This window comes from Schistocerca piceifrons, chromosome 8 (genome assembly GCF_021461385.2).
Source record: "Schistocerca piceifrons isolate TAMUIC-IGC-003096 chromosome 8, iqSchPice1.1, whole genome shotgun sequence".
Classification (NCBI taxonomy): Eukaryota; Metazoa; Arthropoda; class Insecta; order Orthoptera; family Acrididae; genus Schistocerca; species Schistocerca piceifrons.
In genome coordinates, this window is record NC_060145.1 from 21734046 (window position 1) to 21749433 (window position 15388).

At 41.3% G+C, this 15388-nt stretch overlaps 1 protein-coding gene across 3 annotated transcripts in view; it reads left to right on the forward strand.

Moving 5' to 3' along the window:
• LOC124711416 (pyridoxal kinase) overlaps positions 1-15388 on the forward strand; it is a 118292-nt gene that overhangs the window by 91043 nt on the left and 11861 nt on the right. Inside the window, exon 7 of one of the 3 annotated variants that reach the window (XM_047241476.1) lies at positions 8128-8399. The exons of 1 other annotated variant lie outside the window; for it this stretch is intronic. In XM_047241476.1, coding sequence (XP_047097432.1) covers positions 8128-8390 — 263 coding nt within the window. In that variant the 3' untranslated portion in view covers positions 8391-8399. One more of the 3 variants, XM_047241478.1, reaches the window with a different exon arrangement.

Consider the following 15388-nt stretch of genomic DNA (forward strand, 5'->3'; position numbering starts at 1 on the left):
CCAGCAGGCACAATTTTCTACTGACAAGTAAATAGTAATTAAAAAGTTTTTTCAAATTTATATCCACACCGTGCCCACCAGGCAGTGAAATCATTTCACATACTGTCACAATGAGGTAGCATTAACAACCCATAAGATTACTTTAAATTACCAACACCTGACAAGTATTAGTGAATTCCTTTTTACTGCAGCTCGGTTGACAACAACTCAGGTGCCCGAGTAGCTTCAGCCCTGATAAGTCGACAAGCGTCACGCACTATACAGTGGCAAATGGCGTCCTACTAGTACTACTGACAGTGTTCACAGGAGATCCATGAATGTTGCATTATGTCAACCGTTTCATTAGGTAATCTGAAAACAGCTGTAATTAGTTCCTGCAAACTGATATCATTAAGTGCAGATACCCACAGGATTTTACCAAGTTGCAAGAAAATTACAGTCACAGTACTGAGAGACTACGTAGTCTCCCACAGATAATTTTATTTTTAAAAGACACAATGGTCACACATTATAATTCAGTCAGTCTTATGGCACTAGAACTTTACACGAGTCTCAGATACCACTGGACACAAAATTAGCTGAGACATTGTGTGCTAACAACATGAGTAAAACAACTAATGCCTCTTCAAATAATAAAAAAAAAAAAAAATAGAAGGATAAGGATATCCCTTCAGATACTTAAATATCTGTTTCTACGTAAATCTATATTTGAATATTTGTCACTGTAATGCGAGCCTTTAGTGTCTCTCTGCTTATATCAATCAGAAATTCCTTATTCCACAGTCATCTACCCAGGCGTGGTGTATGACATACATATAAACAGAAAGGTTATGGTGAAGTTAGAAATTGCTTGATCTAACATACGAATTACAACTACTCCTAAGAGAGTCAGTTGTATGTTGATAGTAGCAAAATGTTAACAAAATACTGATATATAACCTCGGGTATCCACAACAGGCTGCACAACTGTAAATGTAGGCACATGTTACACAGGAAAAATACAGGCATAATACACACAATTAGACATACCGCCTTAATCTTTTGCTGTCAATAGGTTACCAACGATACTACTGTTGTACGAAGTCCAACAATCTCCACCTCAGACCACAGTTGCACGGCATCTCTCTGTGCTTACCCGACCGCGAAATCTGGAAAAACAGTTATCTCTCCTAAGGGTCGTTGAGTGCCTTTAGCCAAACAGATTTTCTCTCAGTCTGTACTGAACATACCCAGGAGGAGCCAGCCGACTTTCCGTGCCACACTGACTGCTACTCTGTGCCTCTATTTCCTGTCTCTGGCCCAATATAGCACTGACTCCAAGCATCAAAGATGCTGGCCATCATAAATGTGTCACTCTATGGCATAATCAATGTATTGCTAGCCTCTATGAGCTGCTTACACCACATTGGCCAGTTATCAATATGACAGAAGCACACACGTTACACAGGATTTTAAGTTTTACTTCATTGGTTTTATACCGATGGTGTCTCCTGAATCTTGGTATATATCCTATGTGGTGTTATCCAACTTGGTTCATTCAGCAGACATACTTTGTACATTTTTACAAGCATGTTTGGATGTACTCGATTTTATTATGACAAGCCACCATTGCAGTTTGACTTTTAATGTGGATAACTTCCTGAAAGCTGGAAGTCAATAATTGTCCATCTACATTATGGAAATGTAACCATTATAAACCTGAAGATGCATTTATACTGACACGAAACTGGTAGTTGTGAATAAAGCATCTTCATACAGCTATGTGGCTTTTGGAAACGCTTTATCATTCTTGCCTTTTTAATTGTTGTAATTTTTATGGTAAATTGAACTGTTATTCAGTGTTGTTATTGTCAGTAATAATGTCTCTGAACTGTGGTTGCCCTCTCCAGGAAACTGTCTGTTACTGCTTAGTTTGCCCTCATTCAAGCATTTACTTCAGTGTTATTTTCTCCCACTCCCTCCTCAATTCTTGGCATCTGGCACTCCTTTGTATATAACCCATTTGCCCTCAGGGGCTCAGCATTCATTTGCTGCATATGGGCTTAGCAACCCTGGGCTTCCTGATCTGGGGGTTGGTAAGCACCAACTGTCCTCTGTCACCGAAAGCTCTGGTCATTCTTCAGCAACCACCGTGCAGCACGTCGGTGGAATGTTGTGTGTCTCAGGGAATAGGGATTTTGAATTGACAGCCCGTATCACGAGGACAGAATAAACTTCTATAAAAAAAACCTTCAATCTCAAGGTGTACTATGCACTGATGTGATGCATGGCTGTTGAGGTAGAACAGTTATAAGTGGACAACCTCTGGGGAACTTGCCGCACCTCAGCTGTATAAGACTTACTCAGGTATGCAGGGCTCTGTCTGAGTGGACCCTTATTTCCCTAGCTGCTTGTGGGACCAGGATGGAACCCTCGGAATCATATTTGAGAGAGGAAGAAGAGGTTGTGGCAACAGTTCCTGATTACCATTAATCATTCCACAGAGTTCTGTTGTATGGGAGACCATCAGGAGAATTTATGGGAGAGGAGGGAGGTGCCCCATGACTGCTGTAATGAGAAACAGACTCTCCAAACCAATCCACGAGACGTTGCCCAGTCTATGGTGGCCTATTTTGCACAGTTACTGCAACTGCCAGTCAGGATATAGGTTTCCAGCACCATAGAGCAGTAGCTGAAAGGTGTACTTTGGACTTACAGTCCACATCTGATGAAGGTTACAGTTGCCCATTTCCCATGTGGGAGCTGGATTATGCATTGTATGCGGATTGTGACATATCCCCTGGTCATGACAGAATCCATTACAGTATGCTGCAGCACCTCACAAGGTGAAACAAAGATATCTTCCTTGCACTTTTTAATGGCATTTGGGCGTTGGGTCACTTTTAATTCCTCTTTCAAAACCTGGAAAAGACTGTACATCCCCAAGCAGCTACCATAGTGTTGCCATCACTATCTGTGTGGGAAAGACCTTGGAGTGGGTAGTCAACTGCCGCCTTGTGTGGATCTTAGAAGACAGGCGACTCCTTAGGCGCTTTCAGTGTAGGTTCAGGAAGTATTGCTCCACATTTGATAACTTGGCCCTATTGGAGGTGGCTACAAAATAGGCATCACCTTCTAGGTATATTTTTTGACGTCGAGAAGGCCTACAATACTACTTGGAGGCATCTTATCCTGGAGCAGCTTCACAAATGCGGTTTTCGTGGATGTCTTCCCATTTTTATTCAGTTCTTCCCCTCGCCACGATATTTTAGATACCGAGTCAGTGCCGTTTTGAGTGTGACTGTTTTTTCCATGGCTGTTAGTAACATTATGGTCATAGTGAAAAGTCCTGTCCAGTGTTCTTTGTTTGTGGATGACGTCTCTGTGTTTTACTCTTCTTCAAACATCGCAACGGCAACATGTCAGTTGCAACTAACTCTTCAATGTTTGGATGAATGGGCGCAGAAGAGAGGTTTTAAGTTTTCCACTGAGAAGTCTGCATGTGTGTGTGCTTTTTAACCATGCTTGTTCCATTTTAAACTTTCCTGAGTTGAGGATGAAGGACATTATTCTTAATTTTAAAGACACAGTGAGTTTTATGGGCCTTGTATTTGACTCCAAATTTACATGATTACCACATCTTAAGGACCTGAAAAACAGTCACTTAAGGCTTTAAGTATTTTAAAATGTCTTAGCCACAGTACATGGGGAGTAGACAGAACTTGTCTGCTCCAGTTTTACAGAGTATTTGTGCGATCTCGGCTGGATTATGGGTGCACCGTCTATGGGTGCACCGTCTATGGGTCCGTGAGACCCTCTTATTTAAAAAATTTGGACATAGTGCACCATGAAGGGATTTGGTTGGCCACTGGGGCATTCAGAATGAGCCCCATACCCAGCCTGTGTGCAGAAACTGGTGAACCACCACTTCACATCAGGCGATGGCTACTTACGTTGCACCAGGCACATAAAACACTGTCCACACCATATACACCTGCATACCATACCATTGCTCACCTTCCACTGGCATGCCGTTTTCGTAAGTGGCAGCCAGGCAACAAGGCCCTGTGGATTCGCGCACAGAATCGCGCACGGTCATAATGTTTTACATCGAGGTTGGAGCAGATTTCCACCTTGGCTCCTCCAGAGACCCAGGCTTATTTTAGACATGTCACCAGGATTTGCCTTCCTTACGATTATACCATTTTCACAGTGGAGCTCCACCCAATCCTGAAGGCACTGGAGCAGCTGCATCTGATTCAAGGCAAACGGTTTCTCATCTGCTCTGATTCCCGTAGTGTGTTACAATCATTACACAACTTGTACCCCACCGAGGAGTTTGTCCAGCTTATATGTGACCAACTGTACTTGCTCCAATGGCAGTGGTGGAGTAAGCAGGTGTCATTCTGCTGGGTGCCAGGTCATGTAGGGATACGGGGAAATGAACAAGCCGATTGGGCCACAAAGGAGGTGTGCAGAGGACAGGATGTGGTACAGTATTATTTCCTTGCAGGTTGTCATTTCTGCACTACACAGGAAGTGCATGCAATTGTGGGATAAGGAACAGGTGCAAGGACGGCCAATAAGCTATGGTTGGTGAAGTCAACAACCCGGCCGTGGCGTTCTTCCTGCCAGTTGCTCAGGTGGATGAAGTGACCCTCGCACATTTTAGAATTGGGCACTGCCCTCTCACACACAGTTTTTTACAGCGGCGAGAGGCTCCCCCATGTTGTGGTGCTTGTGGCGTGCACATATCTATCCACCATATTTTAACAGAGTGTAAATTGGAAATTTGTGTAAGGACTGTAGGACCAAACTGCTGAGGTCCCTAGGCTTACACACTACTTAATCTAACTTAAACTAACTTACGTTAAGGACAGCACACACACACACCTATGCCCGGAGGAGGACTCGAACCTCCGACGGGGGCAGCTGCACGAACCGTGGCGAGGCACCTTAGGCCGCGCGACTGCCCCACGTGGCTAACAGAGTGAATTTTGTACTGTGAAGCAAGGACAGAGAAAAATATTGGTGGGGATCTTCACTCTATTTTAGCTGATGATGAGATGAGTGTGACTAAGGATTTAAAGTTTTGTGATTTGTCTGAACTCTGGCCTAAAGTTTTAGGCTGGAGGTTTTAAAGTGTTGCAGAGTGGCTGGCTTCTCCTCTTTTCTTCTTGCAGTCAGCCAGCCACACCCATCTGCTCTGTTGTTTTAGCTCCTTATACCACTTTCATCCTGCGTAGTTAATGTTTTAATATTGATACAGTACTTAGATCCATGTTTCTGTGTGGTTATGCACATAGTTTGTCAATTTTTGTTACCTTTGTTTTCTGAGCTGTTTTATCTTCCTACTTTGCTCTTCCCCCCCTCCCCCCCCCCTCCCCCACCTCCCTGACTCTCGTCTCAATTTATTTTCGTGTGGGCACTGTAGACCATGCTGTTACGTGCCCATACAAACATATCCATTCATCCAAATAATCAATTTCCACAGGTCTTCTTTTGAAGTCAGCACCTAAAATCCATAGTTCCGATCTATAGCATAGGACAGTTTCAGCCATTAGCTTACCCACTCTTTTTGTTATTGTTGGTGAAAATGTTCTTGTTCCACCAAAAAGAAAATATGCATCCTATTACTTTCCTGCTTTGTTGTATTGTGTATTTTACTTCTGTATTACCCAACCCACATTTGTCAATGTGGGCCTCCAGTTATTTAAAACATTTTATCTATCTCATAACTACTTTGTCATTGATGTCTACACTCTTGAGTTTATTATATGCCATTTATATTATATATGGTCTAGAATCATAATACTCTAAATAACTTGCACAAAAAAGGAAAATTATTTATCCTTTCATTCACTACACAGACAAAGTAAATAATATTTAAGGTTTACATAAATAAGTCACAGTCATCCTTATAGCTCATAAAACCCTGCTGCATCATTATTTTATTGTAAATTATTAATAATGCTAGAATCCTTATTGGAATAATTCTGTAAGTATATTATTGTAGTTAGGTTGCAACAACACCATCAGGCAGTAAGCAGCGAACATTCAGCTATGTGTTTGTCTTTCAATTTAACAGTCCAGTATTATATAAAGGATAGTCTTACTCATTGTAAAGATGACACTTTGAGTTGCAAAAGGGCACAACAAAAAGACTGTTACATATTGAGCTTTCAGCCAGAGCCTTCTTCAGAAAAGAAAACAACACTTCCTCTCAAGCAAGCACACCTCGTGCAGCTGTGACCACTATCTCCAGTCAGAATGCAATGTTGTTTTGAGCAAAACCAGCAGTCTGAGTGGGGCATGTAAGGGGGAGGAGTGTGGGTCCTGGTCCTCCTCAGTCCAGAGTGCTACCTTCCTGGGGTTCAGTTTCCTCTGTTTGCTTGTGTCATTACCCTCTATCACCTGGCAGTACCTATTCGAAAGCATGTTGTTGGTAAGTCTCAGTGTCATACGGCATGGGATTACTTTTATCAGTTTGTGTAGAAGTCCTTCCTTCCGTACAGTGTCATAGGCAGCTGTTAGGTCTATGAAAGCTACCGCAGTCTTTTTTTGTTTTTGAAAACCTGCTTCAATATATGTCGTTAGACTTAGAACCTGGTCTGTGCCGGTCCTATTGGGTCTGAAACCTGCCTGCTCTGGTGGGATGACTTCTAGGATTCGTGGGCCAAGCCTGTTGAGGAGTAGCCATTCCAGAAGTTTGTAGCAGCAGCTGAGAAGAGCGATAGGGTGGTAACTTTCAGCTTTATCTGATGGTTTGTTTGGTTTCAGTGCAGCAATTATTTTAGTAATTTTAAAAGCTTGTGGCAGGCAGTCTGATGTTAGTATGCATGAGGAAAACTTGGTCAGCTATTTCTTCGTTTCCTTCCCACATCGAGTCAGGAATTCAGGGTGCATTCCATCATAACCAGGCGCCTTACCCATTTTAACATCACTGAGAGCAGCTTCTAGCTCTTCAATTGTGAAGCTCAGAGAGTACTCACTTTCTTGAGGTGTTGTTCGCTGTATATTTCTGTATTCCCCTTTTACTTTTTGTGTGTGGTGTTTGTCTCTTGGTGCTCTAGATAGCGATACAATTCGACTTGCTATCTGGTCTGGTAGCACTGTACAAGCTACTTTGATTGGTGGTTTACTTCCCCCCCAACTACTGTAGTAAGCTCCAAGCTTTTCTGCCTGACTTCTTAAAATAAGTATTATAGTAGTTGTATTACATGTTTATTACTTTATAAATAAATAAAAACATTTTATTTTAAATTCAGTGCATTAGTATTTGTAAAATGACTTTTATATAGTGTTCATTAAAAAATGAGGTGGCAAACAAAACAAACTTGGCATCTGGTAATGTTACTGATGAAAGGTCATTGATATACACAAGAAAAAGTAAGGGCCCCAAAATGGAACCTTGTGGGATCCCACATGTAATTAGTTCCCAGTTGGATGATGCCTGATAGCTAATACATGTCTCTTTCCTAATAACACCCTTTGTTTCCTGCCAGAGATATAAGATTTGAACAATTCTTCGGCATTTCCTGTTACACTATAATACTCTAATTTACTTAAAAGGATATTGTGATTTACACAGCCAAATGCCTTTGACAGATCACAAAATATACCAGTTGCCTGCAATTTTTTGTCTAATGAATTAAGCACATTTTCACTGTAAGTGTAGATAGCCTCCTCAATATCAGAACCTTTTAGAAATCCAAACTGTGGCTTTGACAGTATGTTATTTGAGATAAGATGGTTATAAAGTCGACTGTACATTACTTTTTCGAAAATTTTTGAGAACGCTGGCAACAGTGAAATTCGACGGAAATTTGATGCTATTTCTTTATCTCCCTTCTGAAACAGTGGCTTAACTTTAGCATATTTCAGCCATTCAGGAAATATTCCACTGATAAATGACTGGTTACACAGATAGCTTAATATGTTACTTAGCTCAGAATCACATTCTTTAATTAACTTTGTTGATATTTCATCATACCCACTAGATGTTTTTGATTTTAAAGATTTTATGATGGACATTATTTCTGTTGGGGTAGTGAGGGTCAAATTCGTATTATGGAAGTTGCTTGAAATGGCATGAGAGCTGGAGTGATGGTGCCTCCCCTGACAACTGTGAACTTATCTGTCCATCAGAGAAACCTCAGGGCTTTGAACTTCCACGACAGCTATGGAAAAGCCTAAACAGAATCCGAACAGGACATGGACTATGTGCACACAATCTACATAAGTGGGGAAAGCTTCCCAGACCTAGCTGTGACTGTGGGGCACCTAATCAAACAATACAGCACATCGCCAAGGACTGTGAATTAAGAGCCTACCAGGGTAGTCGGGCTGACTTCTTCAATGCCACACCGCCCTGCCTCGAATGGGTCGCCAATTTGGATGTCAGAATTTGAAGACTTGTGTAATGCAAAATATCTGCTGTGATGTTACTTTTTATTGTGTTCAAGTATTATATTTTATCTGAATATGTATCCTTCACTTACGTATTTTATAGTGTATTTTATCATATGATTTCATAATTTAATTAGTGTAAACCATGTGTATAGCACCATAAGCTAAATAAATAAATCTTTAATGGGATCACTGTGCCAGGGCTTTGTAGACAGAGGAGTCAGACAGTTGGCAGATGGCTCCTGTCAGGTAATTGCTGAGATTCATCATGACAGTGGTGGAGCCTTTGTCTGCATGAAAGATAATTAAATCAGGGTCTGTCTTGAGGTTGTGGATAGTTGTTCTTTCTTCCATTGAGAGGGTTTTGTTCTTGAACAGGGACCTGGAAAAGTATGGTGAAGCCAAGTTGGAGGTGAGGAAATCCTGGAAAGTAACCAGAGGATGGGTAGGTGGGAGAGGGGGAGGGTCACAATTGGTTGGTTGTATGAACTGGGAGAGGCCAGGTTTAATGTTTCGCATGCTTCTCAAAACCCAACAATCTTGGACTCCCCATTGTAGCTGGGCTCCTGGTGACAGAATCTCTCCTCTTATCAACCAAGATTTCCAACCAGTAGCCCATAGTGCGGTCTCTCATATTAAAGATACGAACCACTTCATTCATTGACTGTTGACCATCCTTAGCCCACGACCATCTGGATTCCTACTTGTCACTGTTGTACCACCTTCGTATCCACCAACATCCCCCATGCAAGTGGGTTTGCTGCTGTTAAACACTACCTGTACCAATGTCCTTCTGACTCCAAACCTATCACATCATTCCTTACACATTATTTCCATCCTCACAAATAACTACTTCTCCTTTAAGGGGAAGATATATAAACAAATTCGCAGCACAGCCATTGATACCCACATGGTACTATCCTACGCGAATCTGTTGATGGATACTTTAACACATTCCGGTCGTTGCCCGTAGAAACTACGAGCGCACATTTATTGCCGTAACAGTCGGCGCTCGGAGATTCTCCGAGCGCCGCCTTCTCGATTATTATTTCAGGTTGCGGCGCATTATATCCGTGTAGTGACATCTGGAGTTGAGTGTTTCGGTCTTGTAGTACATCGGACGACCGCTAGATGGTGTTCCTGCATCCTCTAAGCGCTATGTCACTCAAAAAAGGCGCCAAAACAATTCCCGCGCATTCACTCTTGCAGTGTGCTTATGTAGTTGTCTTTATCGCAAACGTTTGTCGTAAAATGGGGGACAATTTGAATGAAGAGGAAATTCTGAGGCTGCTGGAAGAGTCTGGATCTGAAATTGACGATGATGGATTTCAAACTGAAAATAGTTCTTCTGAAATAGATGGTAATTATAATGGTCAGTCATTGTGTTTACGAATCACAATTATAATCTCGGCAGTTTCACTGACTTATGTCATTTATTTCGAAGGTAACAATGAGTGGTCCGAAAATGAAAATGAGCTATCAGACGTATTAGAAGAGTGTGAAGCTCCCATTCAAAAAGGCAGAGGCAGAATACAACAACAGCAGTCCCAAAACAACGTTGTTGAATGGGTAAATGATGATGTCCTACAACAATTACCGCTCTTTGAAGGCGTAAGTAATGTCTTGGCACCTTTGAGCGCCGAAAGCACTGAATTTGACTGTTGGAGCGTCTTTATTGACGCAAATGTCATCAAAAATATAAAGACAGAAACAAACCGCTACGCTGCAGCAACAATTTCCAAATTGCGGATGCAAAATAAAATAACTTCCAGATCGCTTTGGGCCAATTGGTCTGCTGTGAAGCTATATGAGATGTATCAGTTTTTTGCTATAATTATTCACATGTGCCTTGTACACAAACCAAATATTACGGACTATTGGAGCAATGACCTAATGCTAGATTCCTCCTTACCTGCAAAAATCATGAAAAGAGACAGATTTAGGTCAATTTACTTTATGCTTCACGTAAATAACAACGACAATTATGTACGAAGGGGTCAACCAAACCATGATCCTATACACAAAATCTGACCTTTTTTTGATAACTTTGTACTGAAAAGCAAGAACAGTTTTTCTCCTGGCGAGAATCTCACAGTTGATGAAGGTTTATGTCCATTCAGAGGGAGAATTCGATTTCGAGTATATATCAAGAACAAACCGAGCAGGTATGGTATAAAATTTTTCATTCTAAGTGATTCAGCAACAGGATATGTTTTGAACTGTGAAGTGTACACTGGTGCAGGTGAAAAAGACAACAGTGCAGATTCAGTGGTGCTACGTTTGTGCAACAGTTATCTACGTAAGGGTCATACATTGTACATGGACCGCTTTTATACTTCTGTAAAATTATTTGAAAAGTTGTTTGATGAGGGCACATCTGCTGTTGGCACAGTAATGAGAAACAGAAGAGGCCTACCACAGGAATTCAAACAGAATAAACTAAGAAGAGGTGAAATCGTATTCAAGAGAAAAAATTCCATGCTAGCACTTCGCTGGAAAGATACTAGGGATGTGTTTGCCCGTTCTACCAAACATAGAATGACAAGTAGTGTTACTAAGACAAAATCCAAGGCTGGAATGGTAGAAAAACTGAAGCCTGATCTCATACTTCATTATAATAAAAATAAAACTGGTGTTGATCATGGAGATCAGCTGGTGACCTACTATTATTTTCAACGACGAACAATGAAATGGTGGAAAAAGGTATTTTTTCATGTATTTATGATGTGCGTGGTCAATTCTTACATTCTGTACAAGAAACTTCGGCCTGTCTCTCACAAACGAACCAGCTTGTTTACTTTTATGGTGAACCTGGGAAAACAAATACTGGAGAAATCCGGGGAAGTTTTCAACGAAAATGAAAAGCAGGGTTCAGCAGCAAACAGGCTAACAGCAAGGCATTTCCCCACTCACGTCCCATCGACAACAAGCAAGAAATATGCATCAAGATATTGCATTGTTTGCTCTGAGAAGGGCGCACGGAGTACTGGCAAACGAGTGAGAAGGGAGACGAGATGGTGGTGTGAAGAATGTAATGTAGGATTGTGTCTACCTGACTGTTTCAAGCAATATCACACAAAGACAAATTTTACTCAATGAAAAGAGTTGTAAAAATTCAATGAAATAATTTTGTACATTTATTTTATAATAAATTCTGATTTCTTGCAATTTCAAACTTTTTTTCTACCTCTGAATCATCTAATTTTCAAAATATAATAATTCTGTAAATATATGATATCTTACAAAAAACTTTAAACAGATGTTTAGATATAGGATGATAACACACACATCAGTTAAAAGGTTTTGCTTTCCTTCATTACCTTTTGGTCAGAAGCCATGTAAAAAAGGCGCAAAAGTCTACGACTTCTGAGGGATTGCAGTAGTATCTGTGGCCCGACTGCAATGTGTTAAACAAAACCTTCCAGGCCTCCCAACACTATGTCTTGTTCAGGTTGACTGATGATATCTAAGAGATCTGGAGCCAAGACCATTAAACACTAGGCTTATTCCTCCACAGCTTTAATACCTTTTCTTGGGTTCATTTCACCTGGTCCTCCTCAGCCCAGTATGCGACCTTCCTGTACATTGACCTCCACCTCTGTCGTGGCTACATCAGCACTTTTGTCCATATCAGGCCCATCAGCTATCAACATTACCAGCACTATGACAGCCGTCATCAGTGATGAGAATTCCTTTGCCCAATATGCTGCAGGTCTCATTAAAACCTTCACATACAGGCACTATCACTCAAAGCTAATTAGCAAATGTATTCCCTACATCCCCCCCCCCCCCCCCCCATGAACCATGGACCTTGCCGTTGGTGGGGAGGCTTGCGTGCCTCAGCGATACAGATAGCTGTACCGTAGGTACAACCACAACGGAGGGGTATCTGTTGAGAGGCCAGACAAACGTGTGGTTCCTGAAGAGGGGCAGCAGCCTTTTCAGTAGTTGCAAGGGCAACAGTCTGGATGATTGACTGATCTGGCCTTGTAACAATAACCAAAACGGCCTTGCTGTGCTGGTACTGCGAACGGCTGAAAGCAAGGGGAAACTACGGCCGTAATTTTTCCCGAGGGCATGCAGCTTTTACTGTATGATTAAATGATGATGGCGTCCTCTTGGGTAAAATATTCCGGAGGTAAAATAGTCCCCCATTCGGATCTCCGGGCGGGGACTACTCAAGAGGATGTCGTTATCAGGAGAAAGAAAACTGGCGTTCTACGGATCGGAGCGTGGAATGTCAGATCCCTTAATCGGGCAGGTAGGTTAGAAAATTTAAAAAGGGAAATGGATAGGTTAAAGTTAGATATAGTGGGAATTAGTGAAGTTCGGTGGCAGGAGGAACAAGACTTCTGGTCAGGTGACTACAGGGTTATAAAAAAAAGTCAAATAGGGGTAATACAGGAGTAGGTTTAATAACGAATAGGAAAATAGGAATGCGGGTAAGCTACTACGAACAGCATAGTGAACGCATTATTGTGGCCAAGATAGACACGAAACCCATGCCTACTACAGTAGTACAAGTTTATATGCCAACTAGCTCTGCAGATGACGAAGAAATTGAAGAAATGTATGATGAAATAAAAGAAATTATTCAGATAGTGAAGGGAGACGAAAATTTAATAGTCATGGGTGACTGGAATTCGAGTGTAGGAAAAGGGAGAGAAGGAAACGTAGTAGGTGAATATGGATTGGGGCTAAGAAATGAAAGAGGAAGCCACCTGGTAGAATTTTGCACATAGCACAACTTAATCATAGCTAACACTTGGTTTAAGAATCATGATAGAAGGTTGTATACGTGGAAGAACCCTGGAGATACTAAAAGGTATCAGATAGATTATATAATGGTAAGACAGAGATTTAGGAAGCAGGTTTTAAATTGTAAGACATTTCCAGGGGCAGATGTGGACTCTGACCACAATCTATTGGTTATGACCTGTAGATTAAAACTGAAGAAACTGCAAAAAGGTGGGAATTTAAGGAGATGGGACCTGGATAAACTGAAAGAACCAGAGGTTGTACAGAGTTTCAGGGAGAGCATAAGGGAACAATTGGCAGGAATGGGGGAAAGAAATACAGTAGAAGAAGAATGGGTAGCTTTGAGGGATGAAGTAGTGAAGGCAGCAGAGGATCAAGTAGGTAAAAAGACGAGGGCTAGTAGAAATCCTTGGGTAACAGAAGAAATATTGAATTTAACTGATGAAAGGAGAAAATATAAAAATGCAGTAAATGAAGCAGGCAAAAAGGAGTACAAACGTCTCAAAAATGAGATCGACAGGAAGTGCAAAATGGCTAAGCAGCGATGGCTAGAGGACAAATGTAAGGATGTAGAGGCTTATCTCACTAAGGGTAAGATAGATACTGCCTACAGGAAAATTAAAGAGACCTTTGGAGATAAGAGAACCACTTGTATGAACATCAAGAGCTCAGATGGAAACCCAGTTCTAAGCAAAGAAGGGAAAGCAGAAAGGTGGAAGGAGTATATAGAGGGTCTATACAAGGGCAATGCACTTGAGGACAATATTATGGAAATGGAAGAGGATGTAGATGAAGATGAAATGGGAGATACGATACTGCGTGAAGAGTTTGACAGAGCACTGAAAGACCCGAGTCGAAACAAGGCCCCCGGAGTAGACAACATTCCATTGGAACTACTGACGGCCTTGGGAGAGGCAGTCCTGACAAAACTCTACCATCTGGTGAGCAAGATGTATGAAACAGGCGAAATACCCTCAGACTTCAAGAAGAATATAATAATTCCAATCCCAAAGAAAGCAGGTGTTGACAGATGTGAAAATTACCGAACAATCAGTTTAATAAGTCACAGCTGCAAAATACTAACTCGAATTCTTTACAGACGAATGGAAAAACTAATAGAAGCCGACCTTGGGGAAGATCAGTTTGGATTCCGTAGAAATACTGGAACACGTGAGGCAATACTGACCTTACGACTTATCTTAGAAGAAAGATTAAGGAAAGGCAAACCTACGTTTCTAGCATTTGTAGACTTAGAGAAAGCTTTTGACAATGTTGACTGGAATACTCTCTTTCAAATTCTAAAGGTGGCGGGGGTAAAATACAGGGAGCGAAAGGCTATTTACAATTTGTACAGAAACCAGATGGCAGTTATAAGAGTCGAGGGACAAGAAAGGGAAGCAGTGGTTGGGAAGGGAGTAAGACAGGGTTGTAGCCTCTCCCCAATGTTATTCAATCTGTATATTGAGCAAGCAGTAAAGGAAACAAAAGAAAAATTTGGAGTAGGTATTAAAATCCATGGAGAAGAAATAAAAATGTTGAGGTTCGCCGATGACATTGTAATTCTGTCAGAGACAGCAAAGGACTTGGAAGACCAGTTGAACGGAATGGATGGTGTCTTGAAGGGAGGATATAAGATGAACATCAACAAAAGCAAAACGAGGATAATGGAATGTAGTCGAATTAAGTCAGGTGATGTTGAGGGTATTAGATTAGGAAATGAGACACTTAAAGTAGTAAAGAAGTTTTGCTATTTGGGGAGCAAAATAACTGATGATGGTCGAAGTAGAGAGGATATAAAATGTAGACTGGCAATGGCAAGGAAAGCGTTTCTGAAGAAGAGAAATTTGTTAACATCGAGTATAGATTTAAGTGTCAGGAAGTCATTTCTGAAAGTATTTGTATGGAGTGTAGCCATGTATGGAAGTGAAACATGGACGGTAAATAGTCTGGACAAGAAGAGAATAGAAGCTTTCGAAATGTGGTGCTACAGAAGAATGCTGAAGATTAGATGGGTAGATCACATAACTAATGAGGAAGTATTGAATAGGATTGGGGAGAAGAGAAGTTTGTGGCACAACTTGACCAGAAGAAGGGATCGGTTGGTAGGACATGTTCTGAGACATCAAGGGATCACCAATTTAGTATTGGAGGGCAGCGTGGAGGGTAAAAATCGTAGGGGGAGACCAAGAGATGTATACACTAAGCAGATTCAGAAGGATGTAGGTTGCAGTAGGTACTGGGA